This window comes from Eubalaena glacialis, chromosome 1, assembly GCF_028564815.1.
Source record: "Eubalaena glacialis isolate mEubGla1 chromosome 1, mEubGla1.1.hap2.+ XY, whole genome shotgun sequence".
Taxonomy (NCBI): Eukaryota; Metazoa; Chordata; class Mammalia; order Artiodactyla; family Balaenidae; genus Eubalaena; species Eubalaena glacialis.
In genome coordinates, this window is record NC_083716.1 from 34,858,283 (window position 1) to 34,871,437 (window position 13,155).

The 13,155-nt window shown below is 36.8% G+C and overlaps 1 protein-coding gene across 1 annotated transcript in view; it reads right to left on the reverse strand.

Moving 5' to 3' along the window:
* Nucleotides 1–10,635: 10,635 nt before the first annotated feature.
* Nucleotides 10,636–13,155, reverse strand: part of KIF11 (kinesin family member 11) — a 50,867-nt gene continuing 48,347 nt past the window's right edge. The window contains exons 21-22 of the mRNA XM_061195131.1: nt 12,823–12,939; nt 10,636–10,776 (exon numbers count right to left, since the gene is read on the reverse strand). Coding sequence (XP_061051114.1) covers nt 10,645–10,776; nt 12,823–12,939 — 249 coding nt within the window. The 3' untranslated portion in view covers nt 10,636–10,644. The remainder of the gene's footprint in view (nt 10,777–12,822; nt 12,940–13,155) is intronic.

Sequence of the window (13,155 nt, forward strand, 5' to 3'; positions counted from 1 at the left end):
CCCAGGCAGGGACAGGATCACTGAGAAAGCCCAAATCCCCTGAGACCCAGGACACAGGGCCTGCTAGGACTAAAGCTGGACCTGGGCAGCAGAAAACCCTCCCCAATCCCCAACTCCAGGCCAGCAAGACCCACGAATGAGGGAAGGGAACAGCAGCCTTCCCATGGCAGAAGGGCAAAAGTGTGCTCAGAGACCCTTCCCCAGTTCAGGCACACAGGGAAGGCTGAAAGCTGAGGATGGAGTAGGAACACTGAAAAAGCCCTCTAGCAACCTAGCTCCTACCCTAATCCAACTACTGAAAACCAAAAGAAAAATTAGAAGGCAGCCAGAGAAGGAAGACATTAAATGCAGAAGAACAAAGATAAGAATTACACACCAGGCTTCTTATTAGACACTGTGCAAACCAGAGGACAATGGAGCGACATTTTTAAAGTACTGAAAGAAAATAACTGTCAACCCAGGATTCTACACCCAATGAAATATCTTTCAAAAATGAAGACAAAATAAAGAATTTTTTAGATAACAAAAATGACAGAATTCATTACCAGTAGTCCTGTACTATAAGAAATATTAAAGGAAGCTCTACAAGCAAGAGGAGTATATCAGAGAATCTGGTGTCATACACAAAGAAATAGATCTACAAAAATAAATGAAGATCTCTGGAAATGGTTAAAATAAAAATAATAGAAAGACATTCTTTCTCTTATTTTTAATCTCTCCGAAAGATCATTGTCTTTCAAAAAGAAATATAGTACTGGTGTATTGTGGTTTTATTGCAAATATGAAAGTAAAATGAAAACCACAGAGAAGATGAGAGAGAATAATTAGAAGTGTGCTTTGTTAGGTTCTGAAGCTATATATGACTCAGTATAATATTTTTTTGAAGGCAGACTGTGATTAATTCAATATATATATTGTAAGCCTTTGGACAAAAACTAAACAAAAAACATTTTTTTATTTGGCTGCACTGGGTCTTTAGCTGCAGCATGCGGGATCTTTGGTTGCAGCATGTGGGATCTAATTCCCTGACCAGGGATTGAACCTGGGCCCCCTGCATTGGGAGCACGGAGTCTTAAATGCTGGACCACCAGAGAAGTCCCTAAACAAAATTTTTAATGGAGATAAAATGGATTCATAAAAACATTCAATTAATTCTAAAGGAGGAAGAAAAAGAGAAAAAAAGAAACAAAGAACAAAAGAAATGCAAATCAAAACTACAATGAGGTATCACCTCAGAGTGGTCAGAATGGCCATCATAAAAAGTCTACAAATAATAAATGCTGGAGAGGATGTGGAGAAAAAGGAACCTTCCTACACTGTTGGTGGGAATGTAAATTGGTAGAGTCACTATGGAGAACAGTATGGAGGTTCCTTTAAAGACTAAATATAGAGCTACCATATGATCCAGCAATCCCGCTCCTGGGCATATATCCAGAGAAAACCATAATTTGAAAAGATACATGCACCCCAATGTTCACTGCAGCACTATTTACAATAGCCAGAACATGGAAGCAACCTAAATGTTTATCAACAGATGAATGAATAAAGATGTGGTATATTTATACAGTGGAATATTACTCAGCCCTAAAAAAGAATGATGTAATGCCATTTGCAGCAACATGGATGGACCTAGAGATTATCATACTAAGTGAAGTAAGCCAGACAAAGACAAATATCATATGATATTGCTTATATGTGGAATCTAAAAAAAAAAAATGATAAAAATGAACTTATATACAAAACAGAAATAAACCCACAGACATAGAAAACAAACTTATGGTTACCAAAAGGGAAAGTGGGGAGGAATAAATTAGGAGTTTGGGATTAACATATACACACTACTATATATAAAATAGATAATGAACAAGGACCTACTGTATAACTCAGGGAACTATACTCAATATTTTGTAATAAGCTGTAAGGAAAATGAATCCAAAAAATATATATATGTATGTATAACTGAATCACTTTGCTGTACACTTGAAACTAACACAACATTGTAAGTCAACTATACTTCAATCTTCAAAAAAAGAAACCTTAAAAAAAGATAAGAAATAAAAAAATTAATTTGTACTGCTAAAAAAACAAAAAGAAGAAACAAAGAACAGCGGGAACAAATAGAAAACAACTAGCAAGATTATATATTTAAACCAAATAATCACATGAAATGTAAGTAGTCCAAATAAATGAATTAAAAGATTGTCAGACTGTATAAAGAGCAATTATCATCTATAAAAAGCTCACTTCAAATAGAAAAGATAGACAATTAAAAGGAAAAGAATGGAAAAAGATATATAGGCATACCTCGTTTTACTACACTTCACAGATACTGCATTTTTTCCAAATTGAAAGTTTGTGGTAAACCCCACATCGAGCAAATCTATTGGCATCCTTTTTCCAACAGCATTTGCTCACTTCATGTCTCTGTCACATTTCGGTAATTCTCTCAGTATTTTAAGCTTTTTCATTATTATTGTTATATTTGTTATGGTGATCTGTGATTAGTGATCTTTGAAGTTGCTATTGTAATTGTTTTGCAGTGCCACAAAACATGCCCATGTAAGATGGCGAAATTAATTGATAAATGTTGCCTGTGTTCTGACTGCTTCACCCACCAGCCATTCCCTCATCTCTCTCCCTCTCCTTGGGCTCCCCTGTTCCCTGAGACATAACAATATTGAAATTGTTAGGCTGATTAATAATCCTACAATGACCTCTAAGTGTTCAAGTGAATAAAAGAGTTGCACGTCTCACTTTAAATCAAAAGCTAGAAATGATTAGGCATGTCGAAAGCTGAGAGAGGCCAAAAGCTGGGCTTCTTGCACCAAACGGCCAAATAGCCAAGTTGTGGGTGCAAAGTAAAAGTTCTTGAAGGAAATTGAAAGTGCTACTCCAGTGAACACACAAATGATAAGAAAGAGAAACAGCCTTATTGCTGATATGGAGAAAGTTTTAGTGATCTGGATAGAAGATCAAACCAGCCACAACAGTCACTTCAGCCAAACTTAATTCAGAGCAAGGGCCTAATTCTTTTCAATTCTATGAAGGTTGAGAGAGGTGAGGAAGCTGCAGACGAAAAGTTTGAAGCTAGCAGAGTTTGGTTCATGAGGTTTAAGAAAAGAAGCTGTCTCTACAACATAAACATGCATGGTGAAACAGCAAGTGCTGATGAAGAAGCTGCTGCAAGTTATCCAGAAGATCGAGCTAAGATAATGAATGAAGGTGGCGACACTAAACAGATTCAATGTAGATGAAACAGCCTTCTGTTGGAAGAAGATGCCAGCTAGGACTTTCATAGCTAGAGAGGAGAAGTCAATGCCTGGCTTCAAAGCTTCAAAAGACAGGCTGATTCTCTTGTTTAGGGCTAATGCAGCTGGTGAAGACGTGAAGCCAATGCTCATTTACTATTCCAAAATCCCTAGGGCTTTTAAGAATTATGCTAAATCTATTCTGCCTGTGCTCTACAAATGAAACAACAAAGGCTGGATGACAGCGTATCGTTTTACAACATGATTTACTAAATATTTTAAGCCTACTGTTTGAGAGGTTTGAGAGAATTGACTTCAATTTTGAAAGAAGTACTTCTGTGGGTAAAATGCTATCAAACAGCATTGCATGCTACAGAGAACTTGTTCCTGAAAGAGTCAATAGATGTGGCAAACTTCACTGTTGTCTTATTTTAAGAAATTGCAACAGCCACCCCAGCCTTCAGCAAAGACCACCCTGAACAGTCAGCATCCATCAACATCGAGGTGATACCCTCCACCAGCAAAAAGATTATGACTCTCTGAAGGCCCAGATAATGATTAGCATTTTTTAGCAATAAAGTATTTTTAAATTAAGGTTGTACATTATTATTATTATTTTATTTATTTATTTTTTGGCTGCATTGGGTCTTCGTTGCTGCATGCTGGCTATCTCTAGTTGCAGCGAGCGGGGGCTGCTCTTCACTGTGGTGCGGGGCCTTCTCATTTGCGGTGGCTTCTCTTGTTGCGAAGCATGAGCTCTAGGTGCGTGGGCTTCAGTAGTTGCAGCACACGGGCTCAGTAGTTGCGGAATGCAGGCTCTAGGGCACGTGGGCTTCAGTAGTTGTGGCACACGGGCTTAGCTGCTCCATGGCATGTGGGATCTTCCTGGATCAGGGATCGAACCCATGTCCCCTGCACTGGCAGGCGGATTCTTAACCACTGCGCCACCAGGGAAATCCCTATTTTTTTAGACATATGCTATTACACACTTAACTGACTACAGTCTATAGTGTAATCATAACTTTTATGTGCACTGGGAAACCAAAATATTTGTGTGACTTGCTTTATTATATTCACTTTGTTGTGGTGGTCTGGAACTGATTCCGCAGGCTTTCCAAGGTATGCCTGTATCATGCAAACACTAAGAAAGAGAAAGCTGGAGTTGTAAATCAACTATACCTCAATTTTAAAATTAATTTTTTAAAAAGGAAATTTTATAAAAAAGAGAAAGCTGGGGTATCTACATTAATATAACAGTTAACATTAGAATAAGGAATGTCACAAAGGATAAAAAGGGACAATACTGATAAAGGGGTCGATTCATCAAGAAGTATAACAATTCTAAGGATGTATGTACGTCACAACACAGGTGCTAGAAATGGAAAGAACTGAAAGGAGAAATTTAAAAATTCACAGTTGTAGTTAGAGTCTTCAATTTTTTTTTTTTTTTTTTTTTTTTTGCCACACCGCATGGTTTGTGGGATCTTAGTTCCCCAACCAGGGATCAAACGCGGGCCCTTGGCAATGGAAGTATGGAGTCTTAACCACTGGACTACCAGGGAATTCTCAAGACTTCAACATTTTAATTAATAGAACAACTACACAGAAAAATCAGTAAGGTTACAGAAGACCTGACCACCTTATCAATCAACTTGGTCTGACATTTACAGAAAAATCCATCCAATGATAAAATACATTCTTTTCAAGTTTAATATTTTAGACTTTGCTTATCAGTCTAATATTAATTAGAACCTTTACTACCTCCCAGATAATCAAAGAATCTTTGAATCCTTTAGCTCCTCTTAACCTTCTTTCATCTTTTTTTTTTTTTTTTTAATATTTATTTTGGCTGCTCTGGGTCTTAGTTGCGGCACACGGGATCTTCGTTGTGGCATACAGATTTCTTAGTTGTGGCATGCAGGCTTCTTAGTTGAGGCACGTGAACTCTTAGTTGCAGCATGAATATGGGATATAGTTCCCCAACCAGGGATCAAACCCCAGCCCCCTGCATTGGGAGCGTGGAGTCTTACCCACTGGACCACCAGGGAAGTCCCATCCTTCTTCCATTTTATGTGCTATTCTTGAGGGTTTTAATTCCATATATATTTTAGACCCTATAAAACATTGTTATTGTTTTATAGTGATTATTTACCTTTCTGATGCATTTATATTTTCCATTGTTCTTTATTCTTTCCTGCATCTCTGAGATGCCATTTGGTATCATTTTCTTTTCACTTAAAGAACACTCTTTAGTGTTTTCTTTAGTGCCAGTTTGGTGACGACAGAAATCAATTTTCATTTCTTAGACACATAAGATGCCTTTAATGAACCATCATTCCTGAAAAATATTTTCATTAGGTATAGAGTTCTGTGATGGCAATCAGTTATTTTGTTACAGCAGTTTAAGTATCTCTATTGTTTTTACTTTCTTATTTCATTTAACCTTTTAGCAGTTTGCCTATGGTGTACCTAGGTGTGATTTTGCATTTATCCTGCTCAGGAATTATAGGGCTTCAGTCCCATTCTCTCTTTTTCCTTATGAGGCACTAATTATATGGATGTTAGATATCTTCACCACATCCTGTTTCTTTCATATTTCTCATCCTTTTGTCTTGCTATGCTTCAGTGTAACAATTTTCTTCTAACCTATCGTCCGCTTTTTGACTCTTTTTAACTGTCTATTCAGCAACTAAACCCATCCCCTGTATTCATAATTTATTGTATTTTTCAGTTCTAGAATTTCCATCTGATTCTTTTTTTTTAATTTTAAAAGATCTTGTTTGGGAATTCCATAAAATTAAACATTTAAAGAATTTTGGTAATTCCCTGGCAGTCCAGTGGTTAAGACTCAGCACTTTCACTGCCATGGCCTGGGTTCAATCCCTGGTCGGGTAACTAAGATCCTGCAAGTTGCATGGTGTGGCCAAAAATAAATAAATAAAAGATCTTGTTTGGCAACTCAGTTAACTGTAATTTCTGTAATTTGTTTCTGTTGTCTTTTCTGTGGGTTTTTGGTCTGTCTCTTGGTATACTAGGTTATTTTTTTTTAATTAATTAATTTATTTATGGCTGCATTGGGTCTTCATTGCTACGCGCGCTTTCTCTAGTTGCAGTGAGTGGGGGCTACTCTTCGTTGCAGTGCGTGCGCTTCTCATTGCGGTGGCTTCTCTTGTTGCAGAGCATGGGCTCTAGGCGCTTGGGCTTCAGTAGTTGTGGCACACGGGCTCAGTATTTGTGGCACGCAGGCTTAGTTGCTCCACAGCATGTGGAATCTTCCCGGAGCAGGGATCGAACGCGTGTCCCCTGCATTGGCAGGCGAATTCTTAACCACTGTGCCACCAGGGAAGTCCCTAAAATAAATCATTTTAAAGTACATAATTCTGTGGCACTTCGTATACTCACAACGTTGTACAACCACCACATCTATCTAGTTCCAACACATTTCTAACATCCCAAAAGAGAACTCGATATTCATTAAGCAATCATGCCCTTTCCCTCAACTCAAAACAGCCTTGGCAACCACCAATCTGTTTCTATGAATTTACCTATTCTGGATATTTCATAAAAATGTAAACATACAATATATGAATTTTTACATCTGACTTTTTACACATAGCATTATATTTTCAAGATTTATCCACACAGTAGCATGTATCAGTGCTTCATTCTTTTTTATGGCTGAGTAATAATCCATTATATGTATATAACACATATCATTTATCCATTCATATGTTGATGGACACTTGGATTGTTTATACCATTTAGCTCATAGTGCTAACATGAACATTTGTGTACAAATTTGTGTGGATAAATTTTTTCTTCTCTCTTGGGTAGATACCTACGAGTAGAGCTGCTGGGTGAAATGGTAATTCTACATTTAACTTGTTTATGAACCACCAAACTTTTAAACAGTGGCTGAACCACTTTACATTCCCACAAGCAATATATGAGAGTTCCCATTGAACATCTTCACCAGGACTTGTTATTTTCTGTTTTTACTATAGCTATCCTTGTGGATGTAGTGATATCTCATTGTGGTTTTGATTTGCATTTTCCTGAAGACTACACTCTTGCTGCTTTCTAGATTCTGTCTTCAGTTTTAACAGTTTGATTGTCTTGTTGTGGATCTCTTTGAGTTTATCCTGTTTGGATTTATTGAGCATCTTGGATGTGTAGATTTGAGTGTTTTAACAAATCTAAGAAGTTTTCAGCCGTTATTTCTTCAAGTATTGTCTGCCTCTTTCTTTCTCTCCTATTCTTCTGGTACTCTCTTTTTTGTAAATATTGGTATGCTTCATTGTGCTCCACATGTCTCTTAAGTTCTACTTTTTCCTTCATTCTTTTTCCTTTTTGCTTCTTCAATTGGACAATTTCAATTGACCTAGCTTCAAGTTCACTGGCTTTCTATTGCCTGATCATATCTACTATTGGAAGCCTCTAGTGATTTTTTTCATTTCAGTTATCTTACTTTTCAGCTCCAAATCTGTATGGTTCCTTTTTATGGTTTCTTCACGGATATCCTCTATTTGTTGAGACATTTTCCTACTGGATTCCTTTAGCTCTTTGAGCATATATGAGACAGTTGATTTAAAGTCCAAAGTTTCTGCTCCCTCAGGTATGGTTTATGTTCATTTCTTCTGTGAATGAGCCATACTTTCTTTGCATAATTCCTAGTTTTTGTTGAAAACTGAACATTTGAATATTATAATAGGGTAACTTTGGAAATCAGATTCTTCATGCTTCGGGGTTTGTTTTTGTTCCTTGCTGTGGGCTGTAGCAATTTACTTAGTGACTTTTCTAAACTATTCTTTTGTAAAGTCTCAATTCTTTGACTTACGTAGTCTCTAAAGACTATTTTTTTGCTTGTGTTCAGCTAGTGTGTTGACAGATTTCCTTGAATGCTAGTAGGCAAAAAATAAATACGTAAAACAAGAATTAAAAGAAAAAAAAGGAAAAAAAAATCCTCCCAGTCTTTGTAGGTTGGCTGTGTTGGAGCACTCCTTTAAGTGCTTAGCTAGGTCATTTTAAATCTGCTTAGCCTTCACTTCCTGCTTGTGCTGAGCCTAGAGTTCGGCCAGCAGTGAACACTTAGGTCTTCTCAGGTCTTTTCTAAGCATGCAACTTGGCCTAACTGATGGCTTTCTCAGTTCCCTAGTATACACTGTTGTTTTTGAGTAGCCTAATTTCCCTAGGAAATTCTCTCCCATTTTTTCCTCTCAGGCTTTAGGCACTCCTTTATTTACCTCAACTGTAATCCTTTGCCAAAGGTGGCAGCAGGTTGTTCATTTGCCTTACAATATTTTTGAAAAATACCTGCCATTTTTCCACCCTGAGTTCTGAGTTAGATGAAACAAAGGCAAGTGCCTTGCTTCAGTCCTTCAGGTTGGCTTAGACAGGTTTCAACAAACAACTTTCTGAGATTAAGATCTCCTCTGCTCCTTCAGGACCAGGGAACAGGGTCTCACTCTGAGAACGATGGGCTTCTGCATGTCTTCAAGACCACCACATAGCTGGGAAGGGGAATGGAACAAGGGCAAGTAAAACACCAAAAAGCTTTCCTAGTTTTTAAGTCACTTTGTTCTTGATTCAACATTTGCTTCCAAGTTCTGACAAAATTGTTTCTGAATGTTTTTGCCTCTGAGGAGGAATGGGTCCTTGAAGCTACCTACTCTGTTTTTGCTGAGGGTTATTTTTTGAGTCCTTGACATTGTATATTAACATTTACAGAGCTAATTTAAGGCTCTGGATGTTAAAATTCTCCAGATTTATTTTTGCTTCTGTCAGGCAGTTCAACCAGTTGCATGCATTAGCATTCCTAGATAACTTTAAAACTTAGGGAATGAGATGACTTAAAGCTGGACTTCAGGCCCTGTGAGGCCCAATCTGTTTCTCATTAATCTTACACTAAATCATAGCCCCTTCAAGTGCAACTGAAAGCCGGGATGTTTACCAAGGCCCTTCTTCCTTGCTGGTACTTCTGTAGAAGTTTTATTTTAGGAATTTTAATATAACTGGCTTAACTCTGTAAACATACCCATTGCCAAATAAGAAATAATGAGACAAATAAGTTAATGTAGAAACCAAATTTATTAATCATGGATTTACTGAGGGTAGCTTATTTTTTTAGATATTATCCATAGCTTATGTTGACATCTGATTTTGCAGAGAAATTATATGATCATTTTTATTAAGATAATTAGCACTCTGCAAGGCAAACTTAGTTCCTTGAAGTAGCACATTTTCTAATTCTCCAGCAGGGTTTGGTTTTACTTAGCTATCAGAATCTAATCTGAATTTATACACTTAAACTTGATGTGTGCACAAAATTTATTCTTCACATATATTCCTTCTAAGTGCTCTGGTTCTTCATGCTCAAACATCCCAACTTCCAGAAATTTGGCTGCCAGATCAAAATTGTCAGGGCCCTTCTAATAAGGGTTAAGATTTCAATAGCGAAAAATATATACACACATATTTTATTATATACAAAGAACAACAAAAAGTTTCACCAGGTAAACAAAAGAATATAAATGATAGTCATAATTAATAGCTTCAAAAAGCGCTTAAACACTTTGAGCTTTTGCACAAGATACAGGCTTCAAAATAGGGTCACACAGCCATTAATCAGAACTCCAGGTAGTTCTCTCATAATAGCAATCTATATTGTGGAGAAGATGGCTTTTTATGAACTCTGTGGGGACTAATGTGTTAGGCCTCATAAAGGAATGAAATGCTTTCATATCTAGGGGGAAACAAATTAAAATATTGAATGAAGGGATACTTCTAGGGTTGTGTTTATTGTTGACGGCAATTTTAGAGATAACCACAGAAAAGTGTAAAAGATTTCTAGGTAAAATTCTGGCTATCTCATAATAATAATGGATACCATTTTGTAGCTCTACAAATGGTTTGGTGACCAAAAAAGGGAGAAAGTTTGCTGAGAAGGCAGAATGAAAAAGTCTAGGGAAGGAGGCAAGCAAATATAAACATAATTCAATCATACCAAGAAAAGAAAGGATATGGTCCTTCCTAAAACCATGCGCTGGTGATATTTACGTATATAAGTTCAAGCCTAAAAGAACACTGCAGCTTCTATATATCTGCTATTTAGTAATATACTAGAAAAATATTTTTCATTTGTTATGAAAGAGCTATTTTATATCAAAAGCTAGAAATGCATATTTACTCAATGCAAATCCCAAATGAAACCCAACTTAATATACAGTAAACTACAGCAATGACAGAAAAAATGGGCAGATAATAAATTCAACTAATTTACAGTACTGCCTTGATATTTTCTACTCATTTTTAATCTATACACAAGGCTCAAGTTCTGGGGTTACAGGTTTTATTTTTCATTTTTCTTAGGAAGTAAAATTACCTGTCCTCAAGTTAACTAAAAATTGTTCTGGGCTCGTAGAGGTAATCTGCTCTTCATAACAGATTGCTCTGTAGTTTCTTCTACTTTAGACCTCTCCAGCGGATTAATGCCTCTGTTTTCTTTATCTTTTCCATGTGATTTTTTATGCTGTGGATTTAAGGGGGAAAATTAAGTCAATATAAAGTAACATCTGATACATATTAATCGTATTCTATTTTCATAGTTCTCTGGTTTATAGGCAAGAAATTAGGTGTGGAAAACTTTAGAAAACACTCAGCACAAATTTGAGCCAACAATCTGGCAAGTAGAAATGAATACCTTCTTCATTTTATCACCAAGAGGGGGGTGAAAGAAATATTAATTTTCTGTATGATTTTCCAAGGAATAATTACAGATTTTACTGTAGGGCAATGGTTCTCAGTAGGGAGATTTTGCACCCAAGGGGACACGTGGTACTGTCTGGAGACATTTTTGGTTGTTAAAACTAGGGGGTTGCTACTGGCTTCCAGTGGACAAAAGCCAGGGAAGCTGCTAAACATAATACATAGGACAGGTCACCACAACAAAGAATTATCCAGCTCAAAATGTCAATAGTGTGGCTGCTAGAAATCTTGCTCTAGGGAAACAAAGATTTGTTATTGTACAAAAATGGCAACTCTGGGAATTCTCTGGTGGTCCAGTGGTTAGGAGTCCGTGCTTTCACTGTTGAGGGCCTGGGTTCAATCCCTGGTCAGGGAACTAAGATCCTACAAGAGGTGCAGTGCGGGCATAAAAAAAAAAAAAAAAGGCAATTCTATTTTAAGCACAGAATCTGATATACAGGCTATTTTAAGCACAGAATCTGATATACAGGCTACCTCAAGACACTTTTTATTTAAATTGTATCTTATCTTTTAAAAAACTTGTATTTCTCATTTGGAAATATTTCATTGGAATCCTTGTACTTGCCCTTAGAGAGGCTTTAAGTAACTGACGACTTTCATTGTAGACCCACTCATCAATTCTTAGACAAGTCATAATCCAACTTTGAAGTTTTTAACCCAGAAAATTTCCCCATATCAGACTGCTATCAGAGTAAAAATAATTTCTGTACTTCAGCTAAAGGTCTAAAATCCAATCCCAAGTCTTTTCTGGTACTATAGGAACTTCTTTGCCATAGCTGAACCACTAAGCCTGGCCTTCAAAACATCATAAACTTTAATAACGAAAGGATTTCCAAACAGGGATTAAGTAGTCACTAAGGTTCTCTTCCCTTAACTTTCCCCCTTTTCTTAACTTTATAAGATAGAAGAGAGGGTCGATAAATAGAAAGAAATATATCTAGAGTTTTCTAATAGTAAAGAATGAAGCAAAAGGTAGGAAGACTTTGGAGATAAAACTGCCTTGATGCAGACAGAGCGGAATTTAATAAAATCTGAGCTAGAAGTTTTAACAGCTTAAATCAGGGATGGAGAATCTTTAGATCTTGGTGGAAAGACCTGCAGGTCTATTAAAGACAGGTACAAGCATATACATATCAGAAGCAGCACTTCAACTATAAAATGTAGACATCAATGTCCTATGTAAGTAAGGAAATCCTTACCTCACAGACTGTCTAGGCTCATGACTTCAAATTAGAGGGAAAGATGTAGATAGTTTACAGTGCCATACTCCCAACAGTGATGAAAAAGTGATAGGAGAGGGCATGGGATTTAAACACACAAGATCAAGGCAGGAGGCTACATGGGGGAATAGTGAATAGGAGAAAAGCCTCAAGTTGGAGAATCAGTCATTTAGCAGAGAGGCATTCGGTCTCTCAATCTTTTAAACTTCTTAGCCTTCAAAGTCTGATCATAGACAGAGACAGGCTCCAGGACTTCCATGTCAAAGGTGAAGGGAAGAGAGAAATGACTGTTTTTAGTATCACTCTGAGTATGTAGGAAGCAGAAAAGGGATAAATATAACAGCAGAAGATTACCAGCTAAGGATGGGATTAAGTCATATTTTGCCTTTATTTATCCTACCAAAAACCCCTAATCGATTATCATACTTGTGTAAATAATTTAAATCAGAAAAGTTAACAAGCCATCCCAAAGGAATGACTAAAATATTTTTTCTATTCCACCCACCAAGAGTAATGCCTTTATACTGAATCGCAAATGACTGACTTACATCAGATGTGGAAGAGTTATCTGATAGGATATAATGAGGTACCTGGAAAAATGGAACCCCACCACTTGATGAACAATCCAAACTAGTGTCTACAGATGGCTCTTGACTTAGAGGTTCTTCAACAGTGTGCACCAGAACCGCCTTTTCTTCATCCAAGTCCTAAAATAAGAAGCTGATAAGTGATTAAGTCCCAGGGCTTAAAAACCTTCACAAAAGTAAAGGCAGTTTTCGTCTTTGAAAATAACACAATGTCCATTACATAAAAGTTAAACCTCAACAAAATCAGTAGGAAGTCTACAAAGTAATGAAAATAATTCCTATTATGTTTTCATATAGAGAAGTACCTATAATAAAATGTTAAATATGGTAATCTCA